This window comes from Mytilus californianus, unplaced genomic scaffold (genome assembly GCF_021869535.1).
Source record: "Mytilus californianus isolate M0D057914Y unplaced genomic scaffold, xbMytCali1.0.p SCAF_1, whole genome shotgun sequence".
Lineage (NCBI taxonomy): Eukaryota > Metazoa > Mollusca > Bivalvia > Mytilida > Mytilidae > Mytilus > Mytilus californianus.
Window position 1 is genome coordinate 60,573,465 of NW_026262581.1, and position 27,934 is coordinate 60,601,398.

Below are 27,934 nucleotides of genomic sequence, written 5' to 3' on the forward strand. Positions count from 1 at the left end.
TTTTCCCACAAAAGGGGGGGGGGGGCGGGCCCCCTGGGCCTCCCCCCTAAATCCGCCTCTGATTTGTGTTTATTGATATCATATTCAAGTTATTTTCGGAAAAAAGTTCACTAACAGGAATGTATATGTTTTATTAGTTCAACCTTATAGCATCTAAATATTTGTACTATGGTACGGTTTTGAAAATTGTATTCGATCAATTAATGATCATTGTGTTGACCAGCTATCCTACAAGTCTTGATTCGTTTACATTATACACCACCCTGTTCACACGCACACTATCGGTTTGTGTTCACAAAAATTCCGGATAAAATGTCCCAATTCAACTATTAGATTAATATATGTGATGACGCAAATGCATATTCTTATCGAGAGTATCAGTGCGTATGCTTTTATATTTCTTGCGCAAAAATACCACGTTCATGTATAAATATTAATTTCACTCACGAATGCGAATTTTTGCTTTTCTTATATAAATTCAGGACACGGCAGCTGAAGAGCTTGACATGTGACTTTTAAGCACGGTCATCATTGCTTACGGTATCATTGATCTCTAGCTGTTTCTCTTTTGTTTTCTTTTTTGAGTCACTATCCTTTTAAAAACTTTGACATTTTCGAAATGCCAAGGATTTTTTACCCAAGGAATAGATTACTTAATTAACTTCGTAATGTATTTGGACTTTTTAACTATTTTTATTTGAGCGTCACTGATGATTGATCATGATTCTTTGTAGACTTAACTCGCGTCTGGCGTACAACATGTTAATCCTGGTATATTTTTATATCTACATGTCTTTTCATATAAATTGGTTCCTTTTGAGAGTATGTTCAGGTATTCATAACACTTCTGAAAATAAGATATTCCTCAAAACCAAGTTTCCCTCTACAATATTTGGATTGATTTAAGTAAAATCAGGAAATCCTTAAAATTTGAGATGTTTTATGAGGCTAAAATAAGTCCCTATATGAGAGGTCCTAATGAAGCTGGTGTGCTACTCTCAAGAAAAATATACGAAACCTTCTTATAAGTTGCATGCCACAGGGTTTCACTTCGCATGAAAAATGGACTTTAAATTTATCTTTACAACATCTACCATTCATGAGTACAGACAACTTCAATAACGAGTTGAGAATATGAAGGCATCCAGATTATAAAGAAAACTGAGTGCTTAAATTTATATTGCGATTGATTTGTGCAATTTTCATTTTACATCCGGTTTATAGAAACTGGGATTTGCAATAGGATTATGGAAAAATGATGTACAATCCCAAGTAATAAATGAAATAGTCGAGCTTTAAAATGTATATTCAAATATTAGCTGTATAAAATTATACATTATTCACAACTATTCAACATTGCTTTCAACTGACTTGTGCAAGAATGTACACACTATTCTTTCAATTAAAAAGCAAACAAAAACTCTGCAACAATCTTTTATCATGTTATCAGTCAACGGTGTTAGGTTCATGTATTGCTTTTCTTTTATTTAAGAAAGCAACCGAACTTGTTTCAAATTCCGCAAGAGTAAGTCGGATCCGTATCCGATAAATATTTTTTGTGTAATTTAGAGAAGTTCCGAATATCAATCACCTGACATTGATTTTTTTTTTGGAAGACAGCCTCAGAAAAGATGTTTTGCAAATTATGTTTCATTGCTGTAGTTGCAACATCCGTAGCATTAAAATCACCTGTATTAATATGGTCTCCATCAAGGTAAGCGGTTGGCGTATCTTTTAAAAGTGTATACCACTCTCAAATATAAACATGACAGTGTGAAACAGGATGGGCAAAATTATCCCCACCAAAAAGGAAATAATTTCTTTAAAATAAGGATTATTTTTCAATATTTAAAATTTGATAGTTAATTCGTCACATTTAAATTGGCACATTGTAATAAAGATAGAATACTATTACGTACAGCTCTGTACAAGTACATGGTATACACCTTATCGCTATTTAGTCCAATCCTGAAAAAAACAGTCATTTAGACAACTTCCTGTTTGGGTCAACAGGCAAAAAAAAAGGTCATCAGGTAACACGCTGAGGGAGGGAAAAATTTTGAAACTTAAAGCGATCAATAGGAAACTTTGATAGATTATGATCCACTTTTTCGAAACTCAAATTATAGTAAAAAAAATATTTTGTTTGAAGTATTTACGATGATTTAAACATGTCTCATTAAAAAGTATCATGCATGGTACATTGTTTAAACAGGGTCCCAGATAGCTTCAACTGGATGAAAAAGTTGTGTAATTTTAGAACTTATCCGGAATGGAATAAATAGCGATTAGGTGTATTGATGATATAAACTGGGTTACTCTTTTTACTTTAGCACGATCTAAACGTATACAGGTAGAGGTTACTCGTTTTTAAAACTTTTCAAGAAACAGTGTAGGATGACACATGTTTTAAATTTATTTTTAATTAGAGTAGTGGAATAACATGTCAGATTTAAGTGAAGGAAAAGTCTCTGATCCTGATCCGAAGGTCAAAACATTGACACAATGTCATCTTGTCTCATGATACTGTTAATTTCATCTTAATCTGGTGCTCTATTTCTCTTAGTTATAACTCACAGTACTTTGGATTCTTTTTTAGGCGCAGGATCAGGTTTCAGGGCTAGCTAGATCTCCAAATCCTCCTGTACTTTCTAAATATTCTATAATACGTGCTGTTCTTTGGTAGGTCTCTTTTGTTGTTGGTGCCAGTAGTCATGGTAGTGTTCTCATATCTGTTGGGATGTTCCATGTGTCTAATGTCTCATTATTTCTGTTCTTTCTTATTGGTATCTTGTACAGTGTAAGAAGTGTTCTGCATTTTCTTCTGCACCACATTCACAATATGGCATTAGGGATTGACCTATTTGATGGCGGTTCTTATTTAGAATGTTAAAGCCTGTTCTTATTTCTGATAGAATTCTTACTGTTTCAGGATTAAAATCTTCAAATTGGACAACTTTCCAAACGGTACATTTCTGGGTGCTAGCTAATAAGTTGTCTACAAGTTTCACTTATGGTCCATTTACTTTGCCATTTCATTTTTCATTGACATCCTGAATGTGCTTCTATTATCTCATTCCCAGCTATATAAGAATGGCCTGGGATACAAGATAGGGTTGTGGATATGCCAGACCTGAGGAGTCCCCATACATTCCTTAAAGACACACCCACGTTTTTTTAGATCTATAAAGAGGTTAAACTCCTAACTATCCTACTGTCTGTCGATACATTTATTTTTTGCATTGCACTAGTCATGTTTTCTTTGACTGTTCATGACGTTAAAATACTAAATCCCTGGGATGTGTTTTAGTTGATTTTAGTCTCTGATGCATGATTTTTTTTATTAATTGTTTTGGCTTTTAACTAGCTGTCTGTAACTGCGAGTACTCTCAAATCGTACTTTCTTGTTTATTTGACCTGTTGATACTAATTGTAATGCTTTTTTGTTATTTAATGTTATTCAGGGTTATATCTGGTCTACATACCAGCTTTTATAAGTGTTTGGTATAACTATAAATTTTCACTTCGTACTATGAACATCAAAATTATTTATTTTGTAATAATATTTCCTTTCTCTATTGGTACTGTACACGTATACCTGACAACAAAATTATTTTCATTTACCTGTGTTTAAAGTTATTGCAAATGGAGGGTATTTTTGTTCGAGCATATTGTTTTTCTCTAATTGTTTAACATTTCTTACCGATATAACATGTTACTTTTATTATTCTTCCCTTAGTTTATTTATTTTGTATTCAAAATTATTTATTTTGTAAAAATATTTCCTTTCTCTATTGGTATGTATACTGTACAGGTATACCTAACAACAAAATTATTTTCATTTACCTGTGTTTAAAGTTATTGCAAATGGATGGTATTTTTGTTCGAGCATATTGTTTTTCTTTAATTGTTTAACATTTCTTACCGATATAACATGTTACTTTTATTATTCTTCCCTTAGTTTATTTATTTTGTATTTACATTGTGTCATAGGTCAAATTTATTTGTTCAGTGTATGTTCAATGGTGTTAATATGTCCTCTGATTGAGTTAAGCTATTTCAGTTGATATTTTATAGTGTGTCTTTCTATGTTATGATGTTACACTATTGTTTCAGAAAAAGGGTGAAGGTTTGGTACCATTAAAACGTTTAAACCTGCTGCATTTGTTTGCACCTGTCCTAAGTCAGGAATCTGATGTTCAGTAGTTTTCGTTTGTTGATGTGGTTCATAAGTGTTTCCAATCTAATTAAAATTAAATCTCCGCACTTGCTCCTCGTTGTTTATATGTCGCGCGTGGGAGATCTAACAACAGCCGCTTGAGGGTCATGTCTAGGGTCAAATTTGCTCTAGCCAATCAGCGAAGGTGCTACAAAGTGTTAGGGTATTGGACTGGCATAGGAGTCTTAGTAGCGTCTAGAGGTCTTCCGAATGTATATAAACAAAAATGGCAGCCCCCATGCGAAAAACGTTTTGTAACATACAACTGTAATAATAGTTTGTATTATTGCCTTCCGAGGTTAAAATGGCATCAAGTGAAGTATGCACACCAAGGAAAATATCAGTATGAACAAACATTTGTGTTTTATGCGGTTTTTCTTTCATCCAGATAGAAATCTCCTCAACGGGAGAACGTGTTGAAAAAAAACTGTTCAAACTGAAACTTCAGCAGAACTCAGAGAGAATCGCAATAATTTCTAGTGTTGTTACTGGTTTTGAAGTTAACGCCGAAGTAGACAATGACAATGGCGTCTGTATTAAATGTTTTAGAAAAGTCCAACAGTCAATCAAATTAAGAAAGATGCATTAAAAATTCAAGAAGAACTAAGTGACTAACTTCGGGTGTCTTACCACCTGACCAATCAGAAAGATTAATTGCTAATAGATTTGTTAATCTGCAAGGTGGAACAAACAATAATATAAGCTTAGATGAATACTTGAGAGATGTTGAACAAGGATACAAAAGTAACATGTTCAGGACATCAGACAAAGGAAAGTATCCTTCGACACTCTAAAGAGTATCCTCACCTAGTTAATTTTGCAAGCAATTTTGATAACATTACCAATTTAACAGGAAAGAAGGGGTTCCACCATATACGGTCATACCAAGCTGATGTTCAGAAAATTGCAAAAGACCTACTACAAGAAAATGTACTACATGTAACATATAAAACTTCAAGAATAATAACAGTTAAGTGCAACGAGCTAAAAAAAGACAAAAACCCATTTGACAGTGCATTTATAGGACTTCGTACATTGATTCTTCTCCGTGACATCAACCAACAGTCCCCTTCCATCGCCTTCAAATCCACATATTTGAAAAATATTGCTTGGAATTAAATTATTGTGAATAAAGTGTGCAGGTTTAATTTTCTCTTAAGTCATAACCTTAATTAGCTGGTACTTTTTTAGTAGTTTGTTGCTGATATTAAAGTGTCATAAGTCAATGAGACATCAACCCAACAAACTAAGTAATGAAATACTTTCAGTTTAGTTGCAGAATATCATGGTCATTTTGATTAGGCAGCATAACTACCTACAAAAACATGTTTATAAAAATGTGGCATGATTTCTAATGAGACAACTATTCAAAAGGGACCAACTTATTTTTCTGTATTAAAGTTCACAGTTCCACCTCTGACTTTGAGTAAAACCTATAGCAAGCTGTACAAAGACCCGAAATGACTTTATGAAAACATCAAGCACGTTTGTACAAAACAACAATGAGATAAAAACCAAACTCTTACAGATTTGTTCACAAGGCGACCAGCATGCAGATATTTACCCTATATGTACATGTAAAGAGCTGTTGATAAAACTTATACAAGGTTGTGTTGGTTAAATGTGCTTTCCTGAGTGATGAAGTTATTAGTGCACATTATTTGGTTCAATTTCTATCTAAGTCAAATTAAACACAGTAACTTAATATAATAAAATGCTCTGCTGGGCCCAGCTTGATACGACTGCAGAGGTCGAACCCTGAACAGTTGGGGCAAGTATGGACACAACAGTCAAGCTTGATACAGCACTGAATTTGGATTGTGATTAAATATTTGACACAGCATAGGTTTCTGACACAGAATAAATGTGGTCTAAGAACTTATAAATTTTTAATTTACCTATTCAAACACAAGTTATTGACTGGAAACTAGAAAAATGCTTGTTTTTTGGCCCCTTTTTGGTTCAAAATTCCTAAACATTTAGGGAAATTATCCCCAAACTCAAACCTAGCTTTCTCTTTGTGATATGGAACCTTGTAGTACAATTTCAGAAAGATCCATACACTTACACACAAGTTATTGTCATGAAACTAGAAAAATACTTGTTTTTTGGCCCTTAATTTCTAAAATTTTGAGGCAATTACCCCCAAAATCAATCCCAGCCTTCCCTTTGTGATATGGAACCTTGTGGTACAATGTCAGAGAGATCCATACACTAACACACAAGTAATGTCTGGAAGTTACAAAAATGCTTATTTTTGGCCCCTAATTCCTGAACTGTTGGTACCATAACCCCCAAAATCAATCCCCACCTTACTTTTGTGGTATTGAACCTTATGGTAAAATTTCATGGAGATCCATTTACTTAAACTAAAGTAAGAGTGCTAAAACCAATGTGTCTTCGGACAACGACGCCAACGTCATACCAATATACGACCGCAAAATTATTTTGTGGTCGTATAAAAAAGAAGATGTGGTATTAAGTCTATATTTGACTGTTTTCTTGATGAACACATTGGTCTTGAACAAAGTTGTAAGTAAGATATAGTCCCACTTCATGTTATTGTCTTGAATATGCATGAAATATTTGCCACTGAAACCCAAGTGAAGAAATCAATAATCAATCAACCTATCAATGTTCATTTTGAGCAAAAATAATCATCCTCTATGTATACTGTTGGTTACACCAAGTTAAATACAATGAGTTTGCTATATAGAACAAATATAACATCATCAAGAACAATGAACAAAAAGGTCAAAGTCATACATGTCATATGAACCATGCCAAAACTTAGCACAAAAGGACATACATCAATAGCAATAATTCTATACACCAAAGATAGTTGACTTGTTGATCAATAAACCATGAAAAGTCAAGGTCAGAAACCAACCAGAGTGATTTTTATAGTTCGTTCCTGTGTTGTACTGTTACACCACTGTCCCAGGTTAGGATCCTGCTAACATGTTTAACCCCGCAACATTCTGTATGTATGTGCCTGTCCTAAATCAGGAGCCTTAGGTAATTCAGTGGTTGTCGTTTGTTTATGTGTTACATATTTGTTTTTCGTTCATTTTTTGTACATAAATTAGGCCGTTAGTTTTCTTGTTTGAATTGTTTTACATTTGTCATTTCAGGGCCTTTTATAGCTGACTATGCGGTATTGGCTTTGCTCATTGTTGAAGGCCGTACAGTGACCTATAGTTGTTACTTTCTGTGTCATTTGGTCTCTTGTGGAGAGTTGTCTAATCATGCTCATTGGCTATCATTCCACATCTTACAATAATTCCACACCAAATATATTTTTCTGTTTGTTTATCATGTTTATAGTAATCGAGATGCAGACTTGACCCCGAATATATGCTTGTTTCATGAAATGAGGTCAAGATTAGGCGAATCTGCAACCATTTCTGACAGACATGGCAGACATGGTTTTCTCTTTTGAATTTTTTCATATTTTTCTGGTCAGGGCTTTTGTAGCCGACTAAAGGCATGGGTTTTTCACGTTGTACTACAATGCTTAAATCAAGTTATTGAAAAGTCTGGAGGGTAGTTGTCTGATTGGCAATCATACCGCATCTCTTTATTTTTAAGATGAAAACAAGTAAATATCTTATGATGTGTGTCAATCAGTTACTGTCTCATTTGTTTTGTATACGCTACATCTCTTTTTAGTCACATTGACAGCTTCAGGCATGACATGAACCCAGATCTAGAGTGGCAATACAGCAATTGTAAGGGGGTTAAAAGTCAAAAAAATTTGAAGAGTCTAAAGTTGAATAAGTTACAGAAACTAGATACTGAAAAATTAAATAAATAAATATCAACTGTTTTAATCATCTTGTATTTCTAATAAAGCCATATCAAGATCTTCGAAGTATTCATAGGCCGACAAATTGTAGTCTTCAGTATCGCTATCTGAAACAGCAGAATCTTCTTGCTCCTCGAGCTCCTCAACAACTTGTTCTGACAGAAATAACTTCTCAAGAGGTAACATATCACAGGATTCACAATTACAAGACTTAGTACACAAGTCACAGCATGAATGTTTCCTGCTTTCTTTCTTCATCAAATCATCCAAGTCTGAATTTCTGAGGAAATTACACATTAGATCCTTTCTCCTACAATCTTTAGCTTTAAGAATTGCCTTAACTTCCGGTTTCAACTTCTGCAAGTGGTATCCATTGTATAGGATAATGGCAACTGATGGATTTCCATCCCTCCCCACTCGCCCTATTTCTTGCAGCAAATCTACCAGATTATTTGGAGGTCCAAATAATACCACTCCACTACACTTTTTTACATCTAAACCCATTCCCAGGGCACTGGTTGACAAAATAAGTATCAAAACACTACTTTCCTCCTTCAATGCATTAATTATGATGTTTTTGTTAACATCTGGAGTTTCAGAATGGAACATCTCAATATACTTGGCACAATGTGGCAATTCTGTTACAATGTATTTATAAAGTTTGGAAGTGTCATTTATCGATGAACAATACAAAAGTGTACGTGGGAAGTCCTGACTTTTTTCCTCTAATGCATCTACTAACCATGTCATTCCCATTTCAATTTAATTTTTAATTTTGGAAGATACATGTACTAGTTTTATATTAGACTTGTTTGGTGATAAATTAATTTCTGTTGTGTCCTCCGCTAGCTGCAATATTTTCATGACTTTTTTCCTAAAGCTTACAGTGCAAGTTGCACTTAAAGCCAATACTGTAGCATCGGAAAAGAGTGATCTTAGTTCACCTACATTTGAAAACCATTTTTCGAAAAGCCTTTTTTCTGTCTCCTTCATCTTGGCCCCTGAAAGAAAAATAGAAATAAGTACTTCTATAAAAACTTTTATAAAAGGTTAATATCAGCACCTCTTGCCTAGATTGTTAATTCTTATGGCAAAACAAAATTAAATACATGTATGTGCTTGTCCATATTGTTATGTAACAGCCTATCATTCAGTGGTTGTTGTTGGTTGCTGTCTATCACATTTGTTTAGGGTTTTATTTTTCATACATTCTTATAATTACATTGTAATGGTTCATCATTTTGCAAGTAGTGGTCTTAAAAGAGCTTACTTTTTAGTATTAGGTTATCTCGTTCTTGAAAGCTGTACAGTTCTGTACCAGTGGTCTTAATTTTTTACTTCTATATTTTTGAAAATCTAAATTCATAAAAATGGGAAGGGAGTACACATCAATATATAGAAACAATTCATCAAAGTTTCATGCAAATTAGTTGAATAGTTTTTGAGTTACTGTCTGACAGGTTGACGATTGAAAGACAGTCACAGGTTAGGGGAGGGTTGGGATCCCGCTTACATGTTTAATTAACCCTGCCACATTCTTTATAGTGCCTGTCCCAAGTCAGGAGCCTGTAATTCAGTAGTTGTCATTTGTTTATGTGTTACATACATTTGTATTTGTTTTTCGTTCATTTTTTATGCATAAATTAGGCCTTTTGTTTTCTCGTTTGAATTATTTTACATTGTCATTTCGGGGCCTTTGATAGCTGACTATGCGGTATGGGCTTTGCTCATTGTTGAAGGCCGTACGGTGACCTATAGTTGTTTATTTCTGTGTCATTTGGTCACTTGTGGAGAGTTGTCTCATTGGCAATCCTACCACTATTCTTTTTTATATAGACAACGGTATACCATAATACGTCCTGTAAATGTGCGAATAGAAATGAACATGGGGAATAAACATTGTATCCACTTACCAAATTGCTATTGTGTGAAACTCATCAATTACAACCAACTTAATGTTCAACTTCTTTCAACAAGTTCTCCAATAGGGATCACCAACCAATGTTTCTGGAGATGCAAAAATGACATCTATCAACCCCTCTTTGATTTGATCGTCACTCTGGGGAAGATGATCCTAAAACGCAAAAAAAAATGTAGGTGGGCAGTCTCCAAAAAGACATATTTCTATGATAACTTCTATAATTTAAATGTACACTGTACAAATACCCTTTCTCCATTTCACTGCGTTTGATTAAAGATTGAAATCCAATGAAATAATTCTTATTGTTGTAAAGTCCAATACAGAAATGAATATAGCTGAGATTTCAATGAATGCATAGCATATTTTCTCGATTGTGAGATGTTTCTGCCAATGTATCTGTTTGGCCATCCAACAAGGTCTTTTAGACTGCACTTTTTCATATTTTTTTTTTATTTTTTCATTGTTTAACACAAACATGACAAATAACAATCTAATTTAAAAATTAAGTTTCCCGCACGTTTCTGAGCCATGTAAAGCTGATTATGCTGTATGATTTTGCTCATTGTTGAAGGTCAGATGGTGACCTATAGTTGTAAACTTTGTCATTTGTTGTCTGGTGGAGAGTTGAGTTGGCAATTTTACTTCAAGTCTTGTACATGTACGACATCTTCTTAATCTTATATGCATGTATATTTGTTTTGAGATAGATTATTAGTACATGTAATTAACAACATTTCCCTTGGACTCTGGTGCTTCATTAATACAACATGTAGTATATATCTTTATACAAAGTATGAAGAACTAGCATTATGGCCAAAACGACTGTAAAATACTGGCAATATGACCGATACAATCTGTTCTCGGTGAAATGAGACAAATTTATGTGCTACCATGGCTATGATCAACTGCTTCTGCAGTTTTTTTTTAACTTTGCTCATGTATATCTAAGTTTCATATTACTGCTTTGTTACTGTTAGTCATGTGTATGTGTTGATATACTGAAGTTTAAATGTATGTTCCTGCAAATAAATTTTATTTTATTTGATAAGGCATACGTGTACATCTTTGCCTGGTCAGATGCGGATCCAGGACTATGGAAAAGGGGGCCCTGCATCTAGACACCATAAGGTGTGGGAATAATGTCTTAATACATTTTTGTAAGATAGAGGCATTGCATTAATTATATAAGTAGCTCAAACAGCATAGGCGGATCCAGGGGGGCCTGGGCCCCCCTTTTGTTGGAAAAATTTAGTTGATTATATAGGGAATCACTGAAGCATGACTGGAGCGGGCCCCCTCTTAGGTCAGTCAGTGGGCCCCCCTTACAAAAAGTTCTGGATCCGCCACTGTACAGGGGGATAACATGTCACCCCCTAACTGATTTCTCATGTGTTATAAACATCTTTATTATACAACACTGCCAACATAATAATTATAATATAAATTAGGTGTTTATTGGCATTAAATACTATAGTATAGACTATTCCATTTATTGAAGCCTTACTACCACTGCATGCTTAAAGTTATACTAACCTTTGTATGCAGCAGATATATTTCCAATGTGCGAGAGTTTTTCCACCTGGTCCTGCATCAGAGCTACTAAGGGACAAAAGACTAAAACTTTTCAGTCAGAACTGTTTTCAATAACCTCCCGGACAACTGGAAGGTACAGTTGAAACGGCAGTGTCTTGCCAAAACCAGTCGGTAGTACAGCCACGCACTTCTTCTTGTTAACTTAACACTCTAAAATTTCCTTTTGCTCCTTCTTTATATCATTTATACCAAATTTTGGCAAAACTTTTGTCAAAAACGTTGTCCCAACTGGGCGCATCCATGTTTTTTAACGATCCGATAATGGTATACAAGCCCCGGCGTGACTTTTTACCCCAATATACCCCAATATACCCCAACATACCCCAATATACCTCAAAAAGCAGATTAAACATAATTTGGTTGAATAACAATGTTACACTAGGCATTTAAATGTTATTTTAACGACATTAATACTTTATTTTATGAATATATTTAATTTTAAATCACTTTTTCCCTCATAACTTGTTCTGTTCATGTCAGCCGCTTACGATCACAAAATGACTTTTTACCCCAATATACCCAAATATACTCGAATAAACAGTTTCAACACAATTTCCACGATAAGAAATGATATAACAAGCAGATATATTAAAATTGAACACAACTGTTTACATTTTTTGTGCATTGAGAGGCTTTTAAAACACGGGTTCTTTATTCATGTATTGACGAAGGTTACACTAAAAACCCGAACGAACGAACCTAAAAATATACCGGTAAATTTTTGCAATTTCTTTTTTCTCCCTTAAAATTTTGAGATTGTAAATGCATTTTGTGTTTTGTTTTCTATATGATGTTTTTTTCTAAAATAAAACTCGAAATTTTTTCTCAAATTTGGAAATATTTTCTCAAATATTTGTTTTCTTTGAAAATAATATATAATCCTTATATGTTAAACATTTAAAGTTTTCTTTTTATGTTTATAAAATGTTTGTATCTTTCACTCAGTTAGGACATTGGTCAGCAGAAATTCTATGTTGGTCAGGTCGGTGTGTTCACGCTTCTTGGACCAACATCTGAAATTGTTTGTCATGCCAAGAAATCCTTGCTCAAAACTCCGATGCCGTCCCTCCTACGGCATCCATTACTAGTTAAAGATTAAATAGAACAATATAAACCTTTCAAATGTAGCGTTTATAAAATAAAAATATTCCCTGTGGAACACCCCCAACCCCCTTTTTTGCGCTCTCTATTTTCAACCCTCGAATTAAGCTTTCCAATCTAATTAATTTAAAAATTAAAACCTAGCTTTCTAACCGATCTATTCGTGTACCGGACCGGCAACTCTCGTTATCATTATAAGAAAATCTACAATGCCGTTATACACATGCGTGTTGTCTGCTTGGAGTCTCCGCACAGGCACTTGACTCAGAATAAATACCGAATATGGAAAGTGGAACTACAATTCAAAACATAAAGTCCGAAGGCACATAGAAGAATTTTTTTTTTTTTTTTTTGCAAAGGATGCCGGGGTAACCCTCCATGTGTTCAAAATATACATGAAATATCATAACCCCGAGTTTTCGATCTGTTACATGCCAAGAAATCCTTGCTCAAAACTCCAGTGGTCCTCCTACGGCACCCATTTGTAGATTTGATTTTATTCAACAAAATAATGTATGTCCTGCATGTACGTATCGCTTTGAACACGGACATATGCCTATACCAAATGGTCAATATTAATCATCCATGTAATTTGCTCTATGGTAATTTTTTAGCTTGTAAAGGTAAAAAATCCATGTCGGAGAAAGGTGTTTTTTTTTGTCCAAGAGATTAATGAAATTTACCGGTAAATGGAGTTACAGTGAATCCAATTCAATTTAACAATGGTGGGTTGAACCTGGTTTTATGGCAAGCCAAATCTCTCTCTTATAGGCAATGTTAGAAATACCGCTAAATTGACAATAAAATTTGTATTTATGGCGAAATAATACACTATAAAATCTTGAAATTACTGAGGCAAAGGGTTTTTTTTTTCATTGCGAACATATCAAAAGTATTATGCATAAAAAAAATCGGCACTTTACAATCTTTAATTAAGCACAAAAAAATTTATCAATAAAAAAAAAGAGTGCACTCAAATATCTTGGCTGCTTTATTTATCATGATTGAAGAATGTTGAAAATCTGTAATATATCTTGATTGCTGTTTCATTGAATATCTCACATCTACTTTATTAATATTCAGAATGCTTTAAAATTGTTTTTAAAATCAGGAAAAGAAACTTGAATTGTGTCTTGTGTCTTACTAATCGTTGACTGAGGAAGAAAAAAATGAAGACACATATTTGCTAATTCAATCTTTATATTTCTGTGCTCTATGACGGGTACGTCATAAGTATAGGAGATATCGATATGGCGAGGAGTGAATTAATCGGGTTATAAAAAATTGGTGTTTTTTTTTTCGAATGATTTTGATTTTTTTTCTAAAATAAAATTTTCTATACAAATTCGCATTTTTGCTATTACAAAGGTATATATAGCTATTCTATAAGAATTAAACAACTTGAATGATACAATTGTCCGAGGAAAATGCTTTTGATGTTCTGTTAAAAGAGGAGAAAGTTTAAGATATCCAGGGGACTCCACAAGATTTGAGAAAGAAAATCGTTTTTCCAATTCAGTTAATCATATAAATTTACATACTCTTAAATAATTGAAACAGTGTACTTGTCGGATTTCCTATCAGCGAACAGAATTAATCATCATTCTATAGAGAAACACTCCGCATTATTTTCTAGGACTCTCACGCAGTACTAGTTATCTCTCAAAAAGCCTGGAATACATTACCGAAATCGACAGTGAAAGCTCCAACTATATGGAAGCTTTCAAGACTGATTACATAGATGAAGGAATGTTTTTATCCTGCTCCAACTGTACAGCATGCACCATATTTTTTTTTTATCTTTGGTCTTTTATTGTAAATAGACATTACCAGCACCTACGTAACGCACAAGTATTGAGTACTCATTACTGAGTTTTTTTAACTACTATATCAAAGAAGAAGAAGAAGAGTGTTGGCTTAAAAAACTTTTTTCTTCGAATAAATATTAAATATGCTATCTGCAGAATGGTAGATACAATTCGGGAACATTCAGACTTTTTTAGATATACCTCCTTCTATCATCTAAAAATATTTTTTTCTCGTTTTCAGTCCTAACTATAAAGGTTGGAATTAGTGATTACTTATGAAAATAAATAAATAAAAAAAAATATACAGAATTTCTTGTCTTGATGTCTTTCAATGTTAACGTTTAGGTCCAAGTTTTTTTTATTTATTACAAACATATAATTCTTTAAAACTTGGTTGATTTTAATTGAATGACTAGCCTCGACTTTAAAATAAGAAGGAAATCCAATGAATAAATAATTCTTAAGTTTAAATGAATCCAACCGTAAGATAGATGTCCGTTAAAGTCTTTAAATCTCCCCATTCAGTCCTGAGTCGTGGCATCAGAAAAATTATTTTCCCGTCTAGATGAATGGAATTTATAACTTTTTAATTTGAAATTTATCTATTGAAAAGTGAAAAATATAAATAAAACTACCATCTTTGTAGTTTCTGGTCCGTCCAAGTTTACGTAAATTTTAAGCATGTGATGATTAAACATAATTTGTTCAATGAAAATTCGAAAATCTTATTTCATGTAGGAGAACATTTTTCAAATTTTATTTGAGACAATTATTTTAAAAATATAAATATGAGAAAAAAAAATCAAAATTGAAAAAAATATTTCAAAACATGAGTAAAATATTTCTAATTTTATCTACATGTATGAAAAAAACATTTCAAATTTAATTCAGAAAACACAAATGTTATTGAATAAAACTTAAATTTGAAGGAGTGAAAAAGAAATTGCAATTTAAAAATTGCCCTGTATATTTTCAGGTCCATTCTGGTCTTTAGTGCTACCATTATCAGTATTCGAGTTAACTATAGTTTAAAAAGCTTCTAAATGCACACAAATGTGCATAGGATTTTTTTTTGAAATAAATATGGTTAAAATATCATTCCAGAACATGAATGTTGCACTGAAACGTTTTATTGGAGTATATTTGGGTATATTGGGGTAAAAAGTCATTTTGTGATCGTAAGCGGCTGACAAGAACGGAACAAGTTTCAATGAAAAAAGTGATTTAAAATTAAATATATTTATAAAATAAAGTATTGTTGGTGTTAAAATAACATGGAAATGCCTAAATTGCTATTATTATTCAATAATATTTTGTTGAAACTGTTTTTTGATGTATATTGGGGTATATTGGGGTATGTTGGGGTATATTGGGGTAAAAAGTCGCACCCTACAAGCCCGTCGCTGATTGGTTAATCGAAATTGATTTTTCTGCACGCTGATTGGTCGGTCAAAGTTCACCAAATTTGACCCTAGACATGACCCTCAAGCGGCTGTTGTTAGATCTCCCACGCGCGACATATAAACAACGAGGAGCAAGTGCGGAGATTTAATTTTAATTAGATTGAAGTGTTTCTCGTTTCTCGTTTTTTATATAGATTAGACTGTTGGTTTTCCCATTTGACTGGTTTTACACTAGTAATTTTTTGGGGCCCTTTATAGCTTACTGTTCGGTGTGAGCCAAGGCTCCGTGTTGAAGACCGTACTGTGACCTATAATGGTTTACTTTTATAAATTTTTACTTGGATGGAGAGTTGTCTCATTGGCACTCATACCACATCTTCTTATATCTACTTAATGTCTGTAATGGTGTCGTAATTGAATGCTTTTAAGTTTTAAGTCAGCTTTAAATATTAGAACTGGAACCTGTATAAGCTCATGTTAATTGCACATTCCTATATAAGTTTTATTCTTTATATGTATTTATACTAATATTATTTTGCACTTCTTGGAGAAATTCTCGTAAGTACATTTCAAGATGAGGGATCTGTATGGCTTATTTTTTACCCGAAGACAAAGGTATAAAGGTACATCTTCAAGGACACATACACCTTATCGCTATTTGTAAGACATTGCTGGCCACCAACAGATGTTTCTTTTAAAACTTTGACATTATAAAAGAAAATGACTGATGCAACAATGCAAAAAATATTGTTTTATGACATCAATAGTTCTAATGTAATAAAAGCATTGGTCAAGTAACACAGATTCTGAAATAGTGATGAGGTTTTTTCACACCTTGTGAATGCATCAAAATCCCCTTTATATACATAAATAAGAAGATGTGGTATGATTGCCAATGAGACTACTCTCCACAATAGACCAAATGACGAGACATAAAAATTAACAACTATAGGTCACCGTACTGCCTTTAACAATGAACTAAACCCCAAACCGCATAGTCGGCTATAAAAGGCCCTGAAATAACAAATGTAAAACAATTCAAACAAGAAAACTTATGGCCTGATTTATGTTCAAAATAATGAACGAAAAAACAAATATGATTAACAGCAACAAGCGACAACCACTGAATTACAGGGTCCTTACTTGGGACAGGCACATACAGAATGTGGCGGGATTGAACTAGTTTGAAGGTGCCAACCCTCCCCTAACCTGGGACAGTGGTGTAACAGTACAACTGAAGAATAAACTATAAAAATCAGTTGAAAAGGTCTTAACTCATCAGATCGATACAAAGCAGAAATACATCTGACAAAAACACAGACCAGATGTGGAAGGGTACTTATACATCCTCACAACAAAAAAGACACTATGTACAGATCTGAGAGTACTCGCAGTTACTGACAGCTAGTTCAAAGCCAATAACAACTAATAAAAAATCATGCATCTAAGACTAAAATATCAATCAGTACTCATCCAACATCCAATGGGTTTAGTGTAAAGGTGCCATATATTAACAGTCAGAGAAAAACATGACCCTGTGCAATTCCAAGATACAGGTATCGACAGATTGTAGAGCCCATGAATGTGCATATATGTATATAAAAATAATATTTTGTTTGATTTTAAGTTACTGATAACAAAATCAATTTTAATACCAATAAAAACAATATTCGAAGTTCTAATTAGGCCAAATAAAAATATATATGTGCTTCCAGTAACCCGACCAACCCTATAACTTTTTTTTCCATTTCTGTAAAATAAATTTTGAAGAATTCATTTTGGGGAATGTGAATTTGTCATCTGAATTTGCAGTAGAAGTATCCACTACGGCTAAAAATGCAACAAATTCTTAACAGAATGCAACAAAATTTACTAAAAACGTAACATGCCTGTTTATTTTACAACCAAACATATAGAAAATGGTGAACTTCCGGTAGGGATGTGTCTAATACCCAACCTCGGTGAACACACAATTTTTGTACGGATTTTGACAATCCCAAAGACAAATTTAAAAAAAAAAAGCCAACCTACCGACCCTATTTTTTTTTCAGGATATAACTGGAACCACACATATATTTTTATTTGGCCTTACAGTGTTGAATTGGTAACCTTTTGGAATAAGTTTATTTAAAGAATCGATTAGTTTACCCGGATCCAAAACTCTTTTAAAGCTAATTTGAAAAGTCTCCAACATACATGTATGATCAGTGTCCTTTATTTTGTCTTTCTCCCTTCGCGGATCTCTCAGTCAGTGGAATATCAAAATTAGCTTATAATTCATGAATGTTTTCTGTTTTCTATAAAGAGCAATATTAATATAGTACATTTGTAGTAAAAGTACATTGTAACAATGCATAGATGTTAAGCAGTATTAGTTTGTATCTTTCCCTATTGTTTTGCAGGGGATTAAGTGATCTGCCACAGAGCTACACAGGACAGACCATTAATTCAGATGACTTTCAACAGTCCTATGTGAAACCTTTAACTAAAGATAACAACTTAGTGGTTTTTCTTCAAGACAGAGTAAGCTACATGTAGATAAATCATCATTTGTTTATCACTGTCCAGTACCGGTATATACAATTTTTGTTTTTAATACCTGCAATCAAAAAGGAAACTTCTACTAGTACAAATCGTTCTTTGATTTATCACTTGTCTTTTGAGTTTGCTTTTAATAGTTCTTATCTTGGTAAAATACATATTAAAAGGAAATAAATAGTGTTTTTTTTCAAGACAGAGTAAGCTACATGTAGATAAATCATCATTTGTTTATCACTGTCCAGTACTGTGGATTCATTTTTATTCGTGGTATACCAATTTTCGTGAGTTTCGTGGGTCACAGCGAACCACGAATTTAAGAATTCAACGAAGAATAATCCCGAGAAATGTGTATGGAGTCGAATGTTTATTTCCGGTTATGTTATGCAGTTCTAGTATAATGTTGACTAGCGATAAACATGGTAACATAACACATGTTTTTATTGAAAGAAGATACAAGTATTTTGATTAAATCAATAATAAATATATTGAATATCAGTGATAATTTACTTTTTAAAATTGATTAAAACTGTTCATGGAAAATTTGGTAATTACCGTGTCATAGTTTGGTTTACTGGTGATTAAAAATCAATAGGATTAAGTTCGGGTATATTGCCCGTAGGTAATATTGTTTATGACAGGAACATTTATTTTCACACCTTTTACTTATATGACTGTTTATTATATCGTGATTAGGGAAATGAGCTTTCAATCATAGTTTTGGATGCCTTATAAAATTTCGACAAGAATTTATAAATTGTAAAACAAACAAATAATTAGTTGTCTCTGTCCATTATTGTAGTAGAAGTTTTCAATGAACACTTTAACCTAGAATGACCAAGAGAGGATTTTGACAATTCAAAACTTGTTCAATGAATTCCTTCTTTTTTGTTTGTGTTATTATTGATCAAACCAAGGAGGTTATGTGATCTCCTAAATCAAAAAGAAATCCACGAATTACGTATCTGAATTTATTTTTTTGTTGTAATCAGCGATCCACAAATTTACGTATACCACGAAACGTCTTTTTTTCTCTATCCACGAAAATTGATACCCACGAAAATAAATGAATCCACAGTATATACAATTTTTGTTTTTACTACATGCAATCAAAAAGGAAACTCCACTAGTACAAATTGTTCTTTGATTTATCACTTGTCTTTTGAGTTTGCTTTCAATAGTTCTAATCTTGGTAAAATACATATTAAAAGGAAATCAATAGGTGTAACATTTGTTGTAGCAATTTGTTATTTTGATTAAAAAGATATTGTGTGAATGAGTGTCAAATTTGGTATTACGGACTCCGAGTTATTTATATGTAATTAGGTCGGAGAAATATATCAAGTATATTGTTACTTGACTTTGTAGCTTTTAAAACTTATATCGATAGGAAATTTCATATGTTTTGCCATCCACTAATTTGCATGGCAACAATTTATTGTTTGACAATGACAGTAAAGCAATTAATAGATGTATGTAAAGTTCCATAAGCCTGTTATTTGTAAACCAGTTTTTGGTTTGGTTAATTATAATAAAGTAAAGAAAGTATTTTTTGAACTACTGAGTATACCAGAATAGTGTAACCAGATAATGCTTCAATCTAGCATTTTATAGTGTCTGGTATTTAGACACATTCCCAATGGCTACCTAATAACCATTTTGTTTCCATTTCAGTTGAGTCTTCAGGATTTGAACCACCATGCAGATGTTTACAATCCATACAGTGATGGAGGAGCTTTTAAAAACATCAAGGTAGGGGATTGTTATGAAGAAGGTTAATGTGAATTAAAGAAGGCATTGGGTATATATCAATCTTGATCTGTGTCTATTAGGTGCTTTGAAATGATTTTCAGATATTCTGTATACAATAGAAAAACAAAGGATATGGGGGGGGAGGGGTATCCATCCAAAAGACCATGACACAAGATCAGTACATGCACAGCAAAAAAATAAGCAAAGGAGTAGCCATTTTAATATATATTGATACTGTAAAATAGTTGATATTTTACTGTATATTTATGATGAAAATCTGATAATGGGTTGATTGGGTTGTTTAAGTGTATTTTTAATGATGGATCCAATTGTTATTCTTTGTTTCACCGCTGAACTGGAAGAGGCCTGATAAGATCAGGTGAAACTTATCAACATTGATTCAAACACTATGAGGTTAGTGATATATCAGTGTGTTATGCCAAAGCTGGGTCCTTATATTTGATGTTACAATGCTGTGACATGAAATTTTATGAGGAGCTGAGCAGAATGATGCAGGCAGAGAGAAGACCTGTTAAAGCACTTATCAACAGAAACAGACTAAGTTTCAAGCAATTTACTTACAATTGTTTATACATAGATTAATTTAATTATTACCCATACCAATGTAGTGAACTTAATTTGAATTATCCTGTTATATAGATTGTATTAACAATATACAGGTAGCAAAAGAATAAAGGAAATTTGTTTAAACTATTTTTGATTTCCAATTTTTTACATTTTTGTTTTAGTCCTTTATGGAAGACCATTTTTCGGCACAGATATCATCAGTTATGTCTCCATGGACTGGTCTAGAGAACATAATGAAAGACTTTGAGGGCAAAGTTCATAAAGTTATGGAATCTGCTGACCTTGACAAACTTAATCTTGGAGGACAAGCTAACATAATCGTTGTTCACTTAAAACCAGTTCAGGGATCTAGTAATGAAGGGAAAGTTTTTTCAGACAATGGTAAGATTAGGTGAAAAATAAATTATTTGGATAACTTTTATATAAAAAGAAGTCAATACCCCAAAGCCTAAATGTATGGTAAGATGAAATACCAGGTCTGCGCATTAAATACTCATGTGGTATTGAAATTGTATCTGTTTCTGCCCAGAGACTGGTAATGAAATTGAATGTGTTTTGTTAGAATACACTGCAATACAGGATTTGTACCTACCCGGTATACAGATTATACATGGCCAATTACCATATTTATTAGTTCATTGTAATACATTTAAACTCAAATGACAATTGATTACTTTGGTAAGCATGCATTGTATTGGGTAAAAAAAAAATGAAATATTGATTCATAGTACTTTATAATCTTCTATTGCAATATGTTAAATTTAATACTGTCACTTAAAATGTATGTATTATCTTCCTACAGATGTGAAAATGGCTGAAGTAACTAAACAGCTAACAAAACGAGGGGTCAAATACACAGCTGTGTATACAGGAAAAAGTGCAACAAAGGTATACATTGATCATTATGTGTAGTTCTGTGGTAAATCATTTCATACATGTGCTTGTAAAGGAGTCCTACTAGACAGTACCCGCTGAATACCACTATAATTATTCACATATGGTGAATAAGGAAGTTTAATAGTGCTTCAAACTTTTCACTTGCATGATCCTTCTGACAATCACCTGAATCTGTTAGTTTAAACTTTACTGAGAAAATATTTAGAGGTTTGTTTTGTCCGAGAATGAAAGTAATTTTTTCAGATTATTTTATTTCCCTATTTCATGTTTAAAAATTATTAATATTTGTCTCAGCCAAGTTTTAAACTCTTATATTCCTGTCAATAGGAATACACAATATTTAATTGATGCTGTTTTTTTGGGGAGGGCTCTTCCCAATGTCTGGATATGATAAAAGTAGCAGACATGATACCATGATACATGAACCAGGTTTATATTAAGGGATAGAAGCTCCTGGTGGCCTTTAATTGTTGTATATTAGTCTTTGAAGCTATCATCATTACCATGAAATTACAGTTTTTATGAACTCTTTCCAGACTTCTAATGTTCAGGGTTCTGGTGCAAGCAGAAGACTACAAGCTGTAGATGATGTGGCTAACAGCAATGCCACATTTTTGAATATTACCTGTCCTGGCAGGAACTCACCATTCTACTTCTATCTGAGAGGTCTAGAAGTAATGGCGCAGAGTAACGAGTCAAATTACAATAATAATAACGTCACACTGGAAGATGATGGCACCTCTTGTGACAATGATACAGCTGTGTAAGTTTTAGATATACATTTATTTACATTTTGATGCATTTCTGACCAGGAGATTTAACTTGCTGTGGATAAGGGGGGGGGGGACTTTTCTTTTTAATCATTACAGAAGTATATTCAATCTTCCATGTCATAGCTTGCAATATTTATTAACAGGTTGTTATGGAAGAATCTATATTTATCATACATTATCATACAGTAATAACAATATTTACAAATACAAAAAAGAAAAAAAATATGAGGGGTGGGGCAGGTAATTCAGATAATATAATTTTGTAATAGAATTAATAAATTACATGTAATCTGTAGGCACTTTTTGTCTATTTAATCATAAAATAGTCCCCACAACTAGTAGCTTAAGACTACTTAGCTAAGACCCTGCAGTATCTTTCTATCTATCTTCAGTTTTGTGGTAAATAAATTAGTGTTCTTTTTGAGATCAGTCTACTGGTAATGTCTGTACCAAACATATGAAATGTAACATATTTGTTTGCTTGCACTTGAAATTAAATTTTTTAGTAAGAATGTTGTTGTATTGATTCCAATTGTCATATAGAAATCATGATTGATTTTATATTGGCTTCATATAGGAACAAAAGTTGAAACACATTTGGTAGATATGGACTTTCATGGAGAAAAAAAAGTATGGGTCAACTAGATGAGATAAATAAGTTTTATATTTTGCTCCATAACTGGATGAATTATAACAAATAAGATATACATAAATTTACCAAATTCCAGGTTAAAGCTGAAAGGCAGTGCAGAAGAAATGACATTAAAATTGGAGTAAGTAATTATTAATACACAAACTTTGCTATTTGTCTTCCAGAATTTTTATAATCTGCATATGTAATGACTGTCTTGTCTAAAATCTACTCTCGTGATGTTGAAACAATATAAAAATAAATATAAGTTATCAGTTTAAATGATAGTAAAATTGATTTATGAATGTTTAAGACTCAGTGCAAAATAGAACATGGATATTCTAAATAATAACTTGTACATGTAAATGTGAGATGAATATACCTAGGCAATCCCTGCTTTGTACTAGACCAATCAGATATTGAACATGCTAGATGGAAACAGCCTGCAGGAATATTTCATCAGCCAGGCATATTATTTTGTCTCTGAACTGACAGTTCTTTGCCCTTACTCAAATATATAACATGCTTGTCAGTCAAACAGCAACACATTTTAAGTCTTAGTTATGTCCGAGGTTTGAATGGAATTGTGGACCTCAACCACATAAGAGCCACTTAAGACATAAATGTGACTACCTTGGCAATTAAGTTAATTTCTAGTGACTGTATATAGATATAATAATACATTGTAGATATTAATATTCAAAACATTAACATTATTTGACTTATGCTTTTTTATCACTTTGGACATTCAGAAATGACTTACATTCTTAATTTCTTAAAAACTACAAAAATGTTGGCCAATATTACTCTATATGGCATTTCCCAAAAATCACTGATAAAAAACCCTCCATGAAGTGCTGAAGAGACAGACCAAAATACAAAACACTAAAGAATTCATAACTGTTTGTCTCCAACAAAATAATATATAAAATACTATCCTTCAGAGTATTATGTTCATGTAAAAGACTTGCTTTTGCATTTGTTTTTTTTTATATTGTCCAAAGTCACTTTGTTAAAACTAAATAAGATTTTCTAATAAATGACGTTTATTTGTTAAAAAATATTTTATTTTAAATTTATGAACATAGTATTTATTAATTGACTGATAGTTAATACTTAAAAGGTACAGCTGAATACATTTCAAGCAAATTCAGCATGAGAACATTTAAATGTCAAATGATATTCACTGCTTTGGATAGACCAACATAAGATGATATCGAGGTCAAATTTTATATTCACTAGCCGTCAAGGTAGCACTAATCTGGATGATATTATTCAGTCTCAAAGCCTACCAATCTTTTATTTGCTCATCATTTCCTAAATGCAAAATGCTAAGTGGATAAATAGCTTATACTTATTTCATAGTAAATGGGTTTTTGCCATCCTAGTGATCAAACCCACATGTCTTCCATTAGCTTTATTGATAAGGACCACTGATGTATATGTAGTTGACATCGTATTTAAAAGACACAATTGATATGACACAAAAGACGGACTTTCAACAGTAGGTAACTTACATCAAGCAAAACTTGTTCATATTAGAGGGGGCTGATGGGTTATTTTCGTCCTTCGTGATCGTGGATGTTTGCTTTCCGTGATTCGCTTTTTCATGGATTTATTATCCGTGACTCGTGATTAGTGCATTTCGTGACTCGTTTTCAATTCAATTTGATAACCGTTCTCCGTGATGAAGGTTTTAAATCGTCGTTTTTTTGTGAACAGTGGTGAAGATGTTTAACTGTTGTTTTTCGTGAACAGTTTTGTTGTATTTCCTGTGAACTGTGATCATCAAATTTAACATTTCTTGAACCGTGATGAAAACCCCCCATTACCCCCCTCCTATTTTAATTTTTGTAACTAACTTTTATCCTTGTAAATATTTTCTTATAACAGATGGTCCATGTGGATTGACAACATAACAGAATTCTGGATTATTAGAGAGAATATGGTATTCCTAGAATGGAAAAACAGCAGTAAGACTGTCAGTGCTAATGAGACCCTAGTCATCAAACCAGGAGACCTAATGGCACCAAAACACTTCTCTTACCATTGCTCGATGTACAAGATTACCACCTTACGTGCCAATTCAACTGCTAATATCACATTGATGTTTGATGGTCTTCAGGTATACTTTAAGTCCATGGCTATTTTATACTGTCTAAATGATATTTGATAACCATAGAGGGGGGCAGTCATTTTTTAAGGAATGATTGTGTCAGTAAGTAAGTCTTTGAATAACATTTATAATGTATTAGTATAGAAGAAATAAGTATGAACATCTTTGTCTTTATTCAAGGTGACGACTTGTACCTATGTGAAATAATTTTAAATTAACTTAGTTTTTTTATTATACATTTCAGTTCCAGCCATTCAATATAATGGATGAACAGTTCTCTGATGGTTGGGACTGTATAGTATTCTTCACGCCAGGGATATGGATGGCCATTATCAGTGTCTCCATCATGATATTGATTGTTCTGTATGGATTAGGGATGATTGCTTCATTGAAAACCATGGACAGATATGATGATCCTAAAGGAAAGACAATCACAGTCAATGTTAATGAATGATCATAGCAAAATATGAGAGATCTTTGTTTCCATTATCTAAAGTCGTAACTAAAATGGTCTATTTTTTCAATTAAATACTTGAATCTGTAATTAGAGATACAATTGAATCACTTGTGAGAGAGAGAAATTTCCATTGCCAGAAAGAGTAAATTTATTGTGGTAAAAGTGTGTAATAACAGTATCAAATCAGTAATTGGCAAAGATCATACTGGATATACATCTATATGCTTATTTTTTTTATTCTTTGAATGTTCTGTATTTGTCCTATTTTGTAACATGACTGGAATAGTTGATGTTAGTGTATATTTGTTACTACAAAGATTAAATGATTAATGGAAACTTAATCTCTCATTTTGAATTGTACTGTAGACACTAGTTCTCTTATATTTAAGGAAATCATTTTCTTTAATTTCATTCATACTTTTAATGTCTTTAAGTTTTCTTGATTGTTATATTGTACCTGATAATGCCAAAAAAAGAACTTAAAGTTATAATTTTTCTGTTGCTTTTGAAATTTTGGTTAAATTTGTGCATTTTCTATGTAGCTTAATTGTAGAAATCACATTTATTAGAGAGATGAGAGACTAATCTCTAATTATAAACTATATTAAAAATAAGTGACAAATTAAGAAGGAAGCAATTTTATTGGATTTGGTCTGTACATTCTGTTGCTGTCTTTTCAGGAGAACATCGTGACATACTACTGACAAAGTTGTTTTGATTTAAAAGTGGTTTAAGTACCACATTTTGGGAAGGATATAAAAATCAGTTCATCAATTGAATAAGTAGTTCCCACACTTTATTTTTCTTTTAACTAGATAGAAATAAAAGATAGACCATATAATCAATAATTTCATTTATATATTCAGATGTATTTTCTTTAATGCTTATAATATTACCTTCTACATACCTAATACTTCAAAAACTGTAGTCAGCATATTTTAACAAAAGTTTACCAAAATTGACTTAATAACTAAAGTTGTCATGAACTTTGGGAGTTCAGATTTCCTACACTTCTGGTCTGGTAAGGTCAGAGAAATCTTAGGTCAGGGATAGTCCAACTTTGGTAGCTTAATCTGCACTGGACATATGCAACATTTAAAGACCATATAAATGATTGGTTTCTCCTTCATCATCCTCTTGAACTGGAAAAATGTAACAGTAACAAAACAATTTTTTTTTAACTGAAGAAAACCACAAAAATTGTACCAGAACTTTAATAAATTAAACAAAGGATGATCTTTATTAACAATATAAAATCATACAAAATGTTTTGTCAACAGTTTTTCCACATTGGAAATGACCCATTAAGAGTGGCCTTTTTCTTTTTGCAAGGACTTACCTTGATTTATAGAGAACAACATATTTGTGGTTTATTTTAGTGAGTAAAGCAATCTATCAGTTTTCATAGAGAAATATATCTGATAGTTTTTCATACTGAAGTTGGAGTTAAGATTGTTGTCAGTTGTTTGAGATACTTGTGTATCAGTTAAAAGACAGTTTTCAAAGAAATTGTAATGGACATGTATGTTTAAAGTGAAACAAATACTTTAAACAACTAAATTTCTTGAGCTTTTTCTATGCAACTTTAGCAAGTATCAATTGATAACATCAACAAAGTTCCAAAATTGAGAAAATGAATTGCTCTGAATTCTGCTGAAATGGGAAAAATAAATTTGTTCCTGATTACAAAACAAAGTTGCACCCCAAAAAAATCCCCTTTTCTAAGTGACATATTCTGTTAAATTGTGTGTCTTGCATTTTCTATAGAAATTCTTTAAGTACTTTTTGTATCCTAGTAATAAAATGAGGAATAGAAACTTGTTTCCTGTTTTGTTATTTAAGATAATTGTTGACAATTTTATCGATTTGTGCTGTGTGTTAAGATAGTTTTATTATGTTTTTTGGCATAGAAGAAATACATTAAGGCATTTTTCTGTCAGTCCATATGCCTTCAATATTTTAGACCAAATAGAGTTATAATATATGTTTTAGCTTCTTCAAGCTTTAGGTAATGGATCATCTTGTTGAATAAATGTTACCTGATGAACAATAAATCTTGCTTCTTACATTGGTTAAACATTGTGCTTTGGTTCCTTCTTACATTGGTTAAACATTGTGCTTTGATTCCTTCTTACATTGGTTAAACATTGTGCTTTGGTTCCTTCTTACATTGGTTAAACATTGTGCTTTGGTTCCTTCTTACATTGGCTAAACATTGTGCTTTGGTTCCTTCTTACATTGGTTAAACATTGTGCTTTGATTCCTTCTTACATTAAATAAACATTGTGCTTTGGTTCCTTCTTACATTGGCTAAACAGTGTGCCTTGGT

The 27,934-nt window shown here is 32.5% G+C and overlaps 1 protein-coding gene and 1 long non-coding RNA gene across 2 annotated transcripts; one reads left to right on the plus strand and one right to left on the minus strand.

Annotated features, from left to right (window-relative positions):
• Positions 1-1,568: 1,568 nt before the first annotated feature.
• LOC127705065 (V-type proton ATPase subunit S1-like) lies at positions 1,569-27,426 on the plus strand. Its single transcript, XM_052209344.1, has 9 exons — positions 1,569-1,714; positions 18,256-18,376; positions 20,066-20,143; positions 20,893-21,112; positions 21,534-21,619; positions 22,165-22,391; positions 23,130-23,174; positions 24,926-25,157; positions 25,393-27,426. Exons 1-9 carry the CDS (start codon positions 1,632-1,634, stop codon positions 25,600-25,602), a joined length of 1,302 nt encoding a protein of 433 aa, XP_052065304.1. The 5' UTR covers positions 1,569-1,631; the 3' UTR covers positions 25,603-27,426.
• LOC127705334 (uncharacterized) lies at positions 8,030-11,566 on the minus strand. The gene is made up of 3 exons (XR_007983837.1): positions 11,482-11,566; positions 9,941-10,101; positions 8,030-9,028 (listed from the first exon to the last, which is right to left on the minus strand). It is a non-coding gene; the product is annotated as an uncharacterized LOC127705334 (long non-coding RNA).
• Positions 27,427-27,934: the final 508 nt, after the last annotated feature.

Excerpts from the sequence above, each read along its gene's own strand:
- LOC127705065 (XM_052209344.1), top strand. The coding sequence starts at position 1,632 with ATGTTTTGCAAATTATGTTTCATTGCTGTAGTTGCAACATCCGTAGCA. Across the intron at positions 18,377-20,065 it reads TGGTTTTTCTTCAAGACAGA|TTGAGTCTTCAGGATTTGAA; the intron begins GTAAGCTACATG and ends TTTCCATTTCAG. Across the intron at positions 25,158-25,392 it reads TGATGTTTGATGGTCTTCAG|TTCCAGCCATTCAATATAAT; the intron begins GTATACTTTAAG and ends TATACATTTCAG.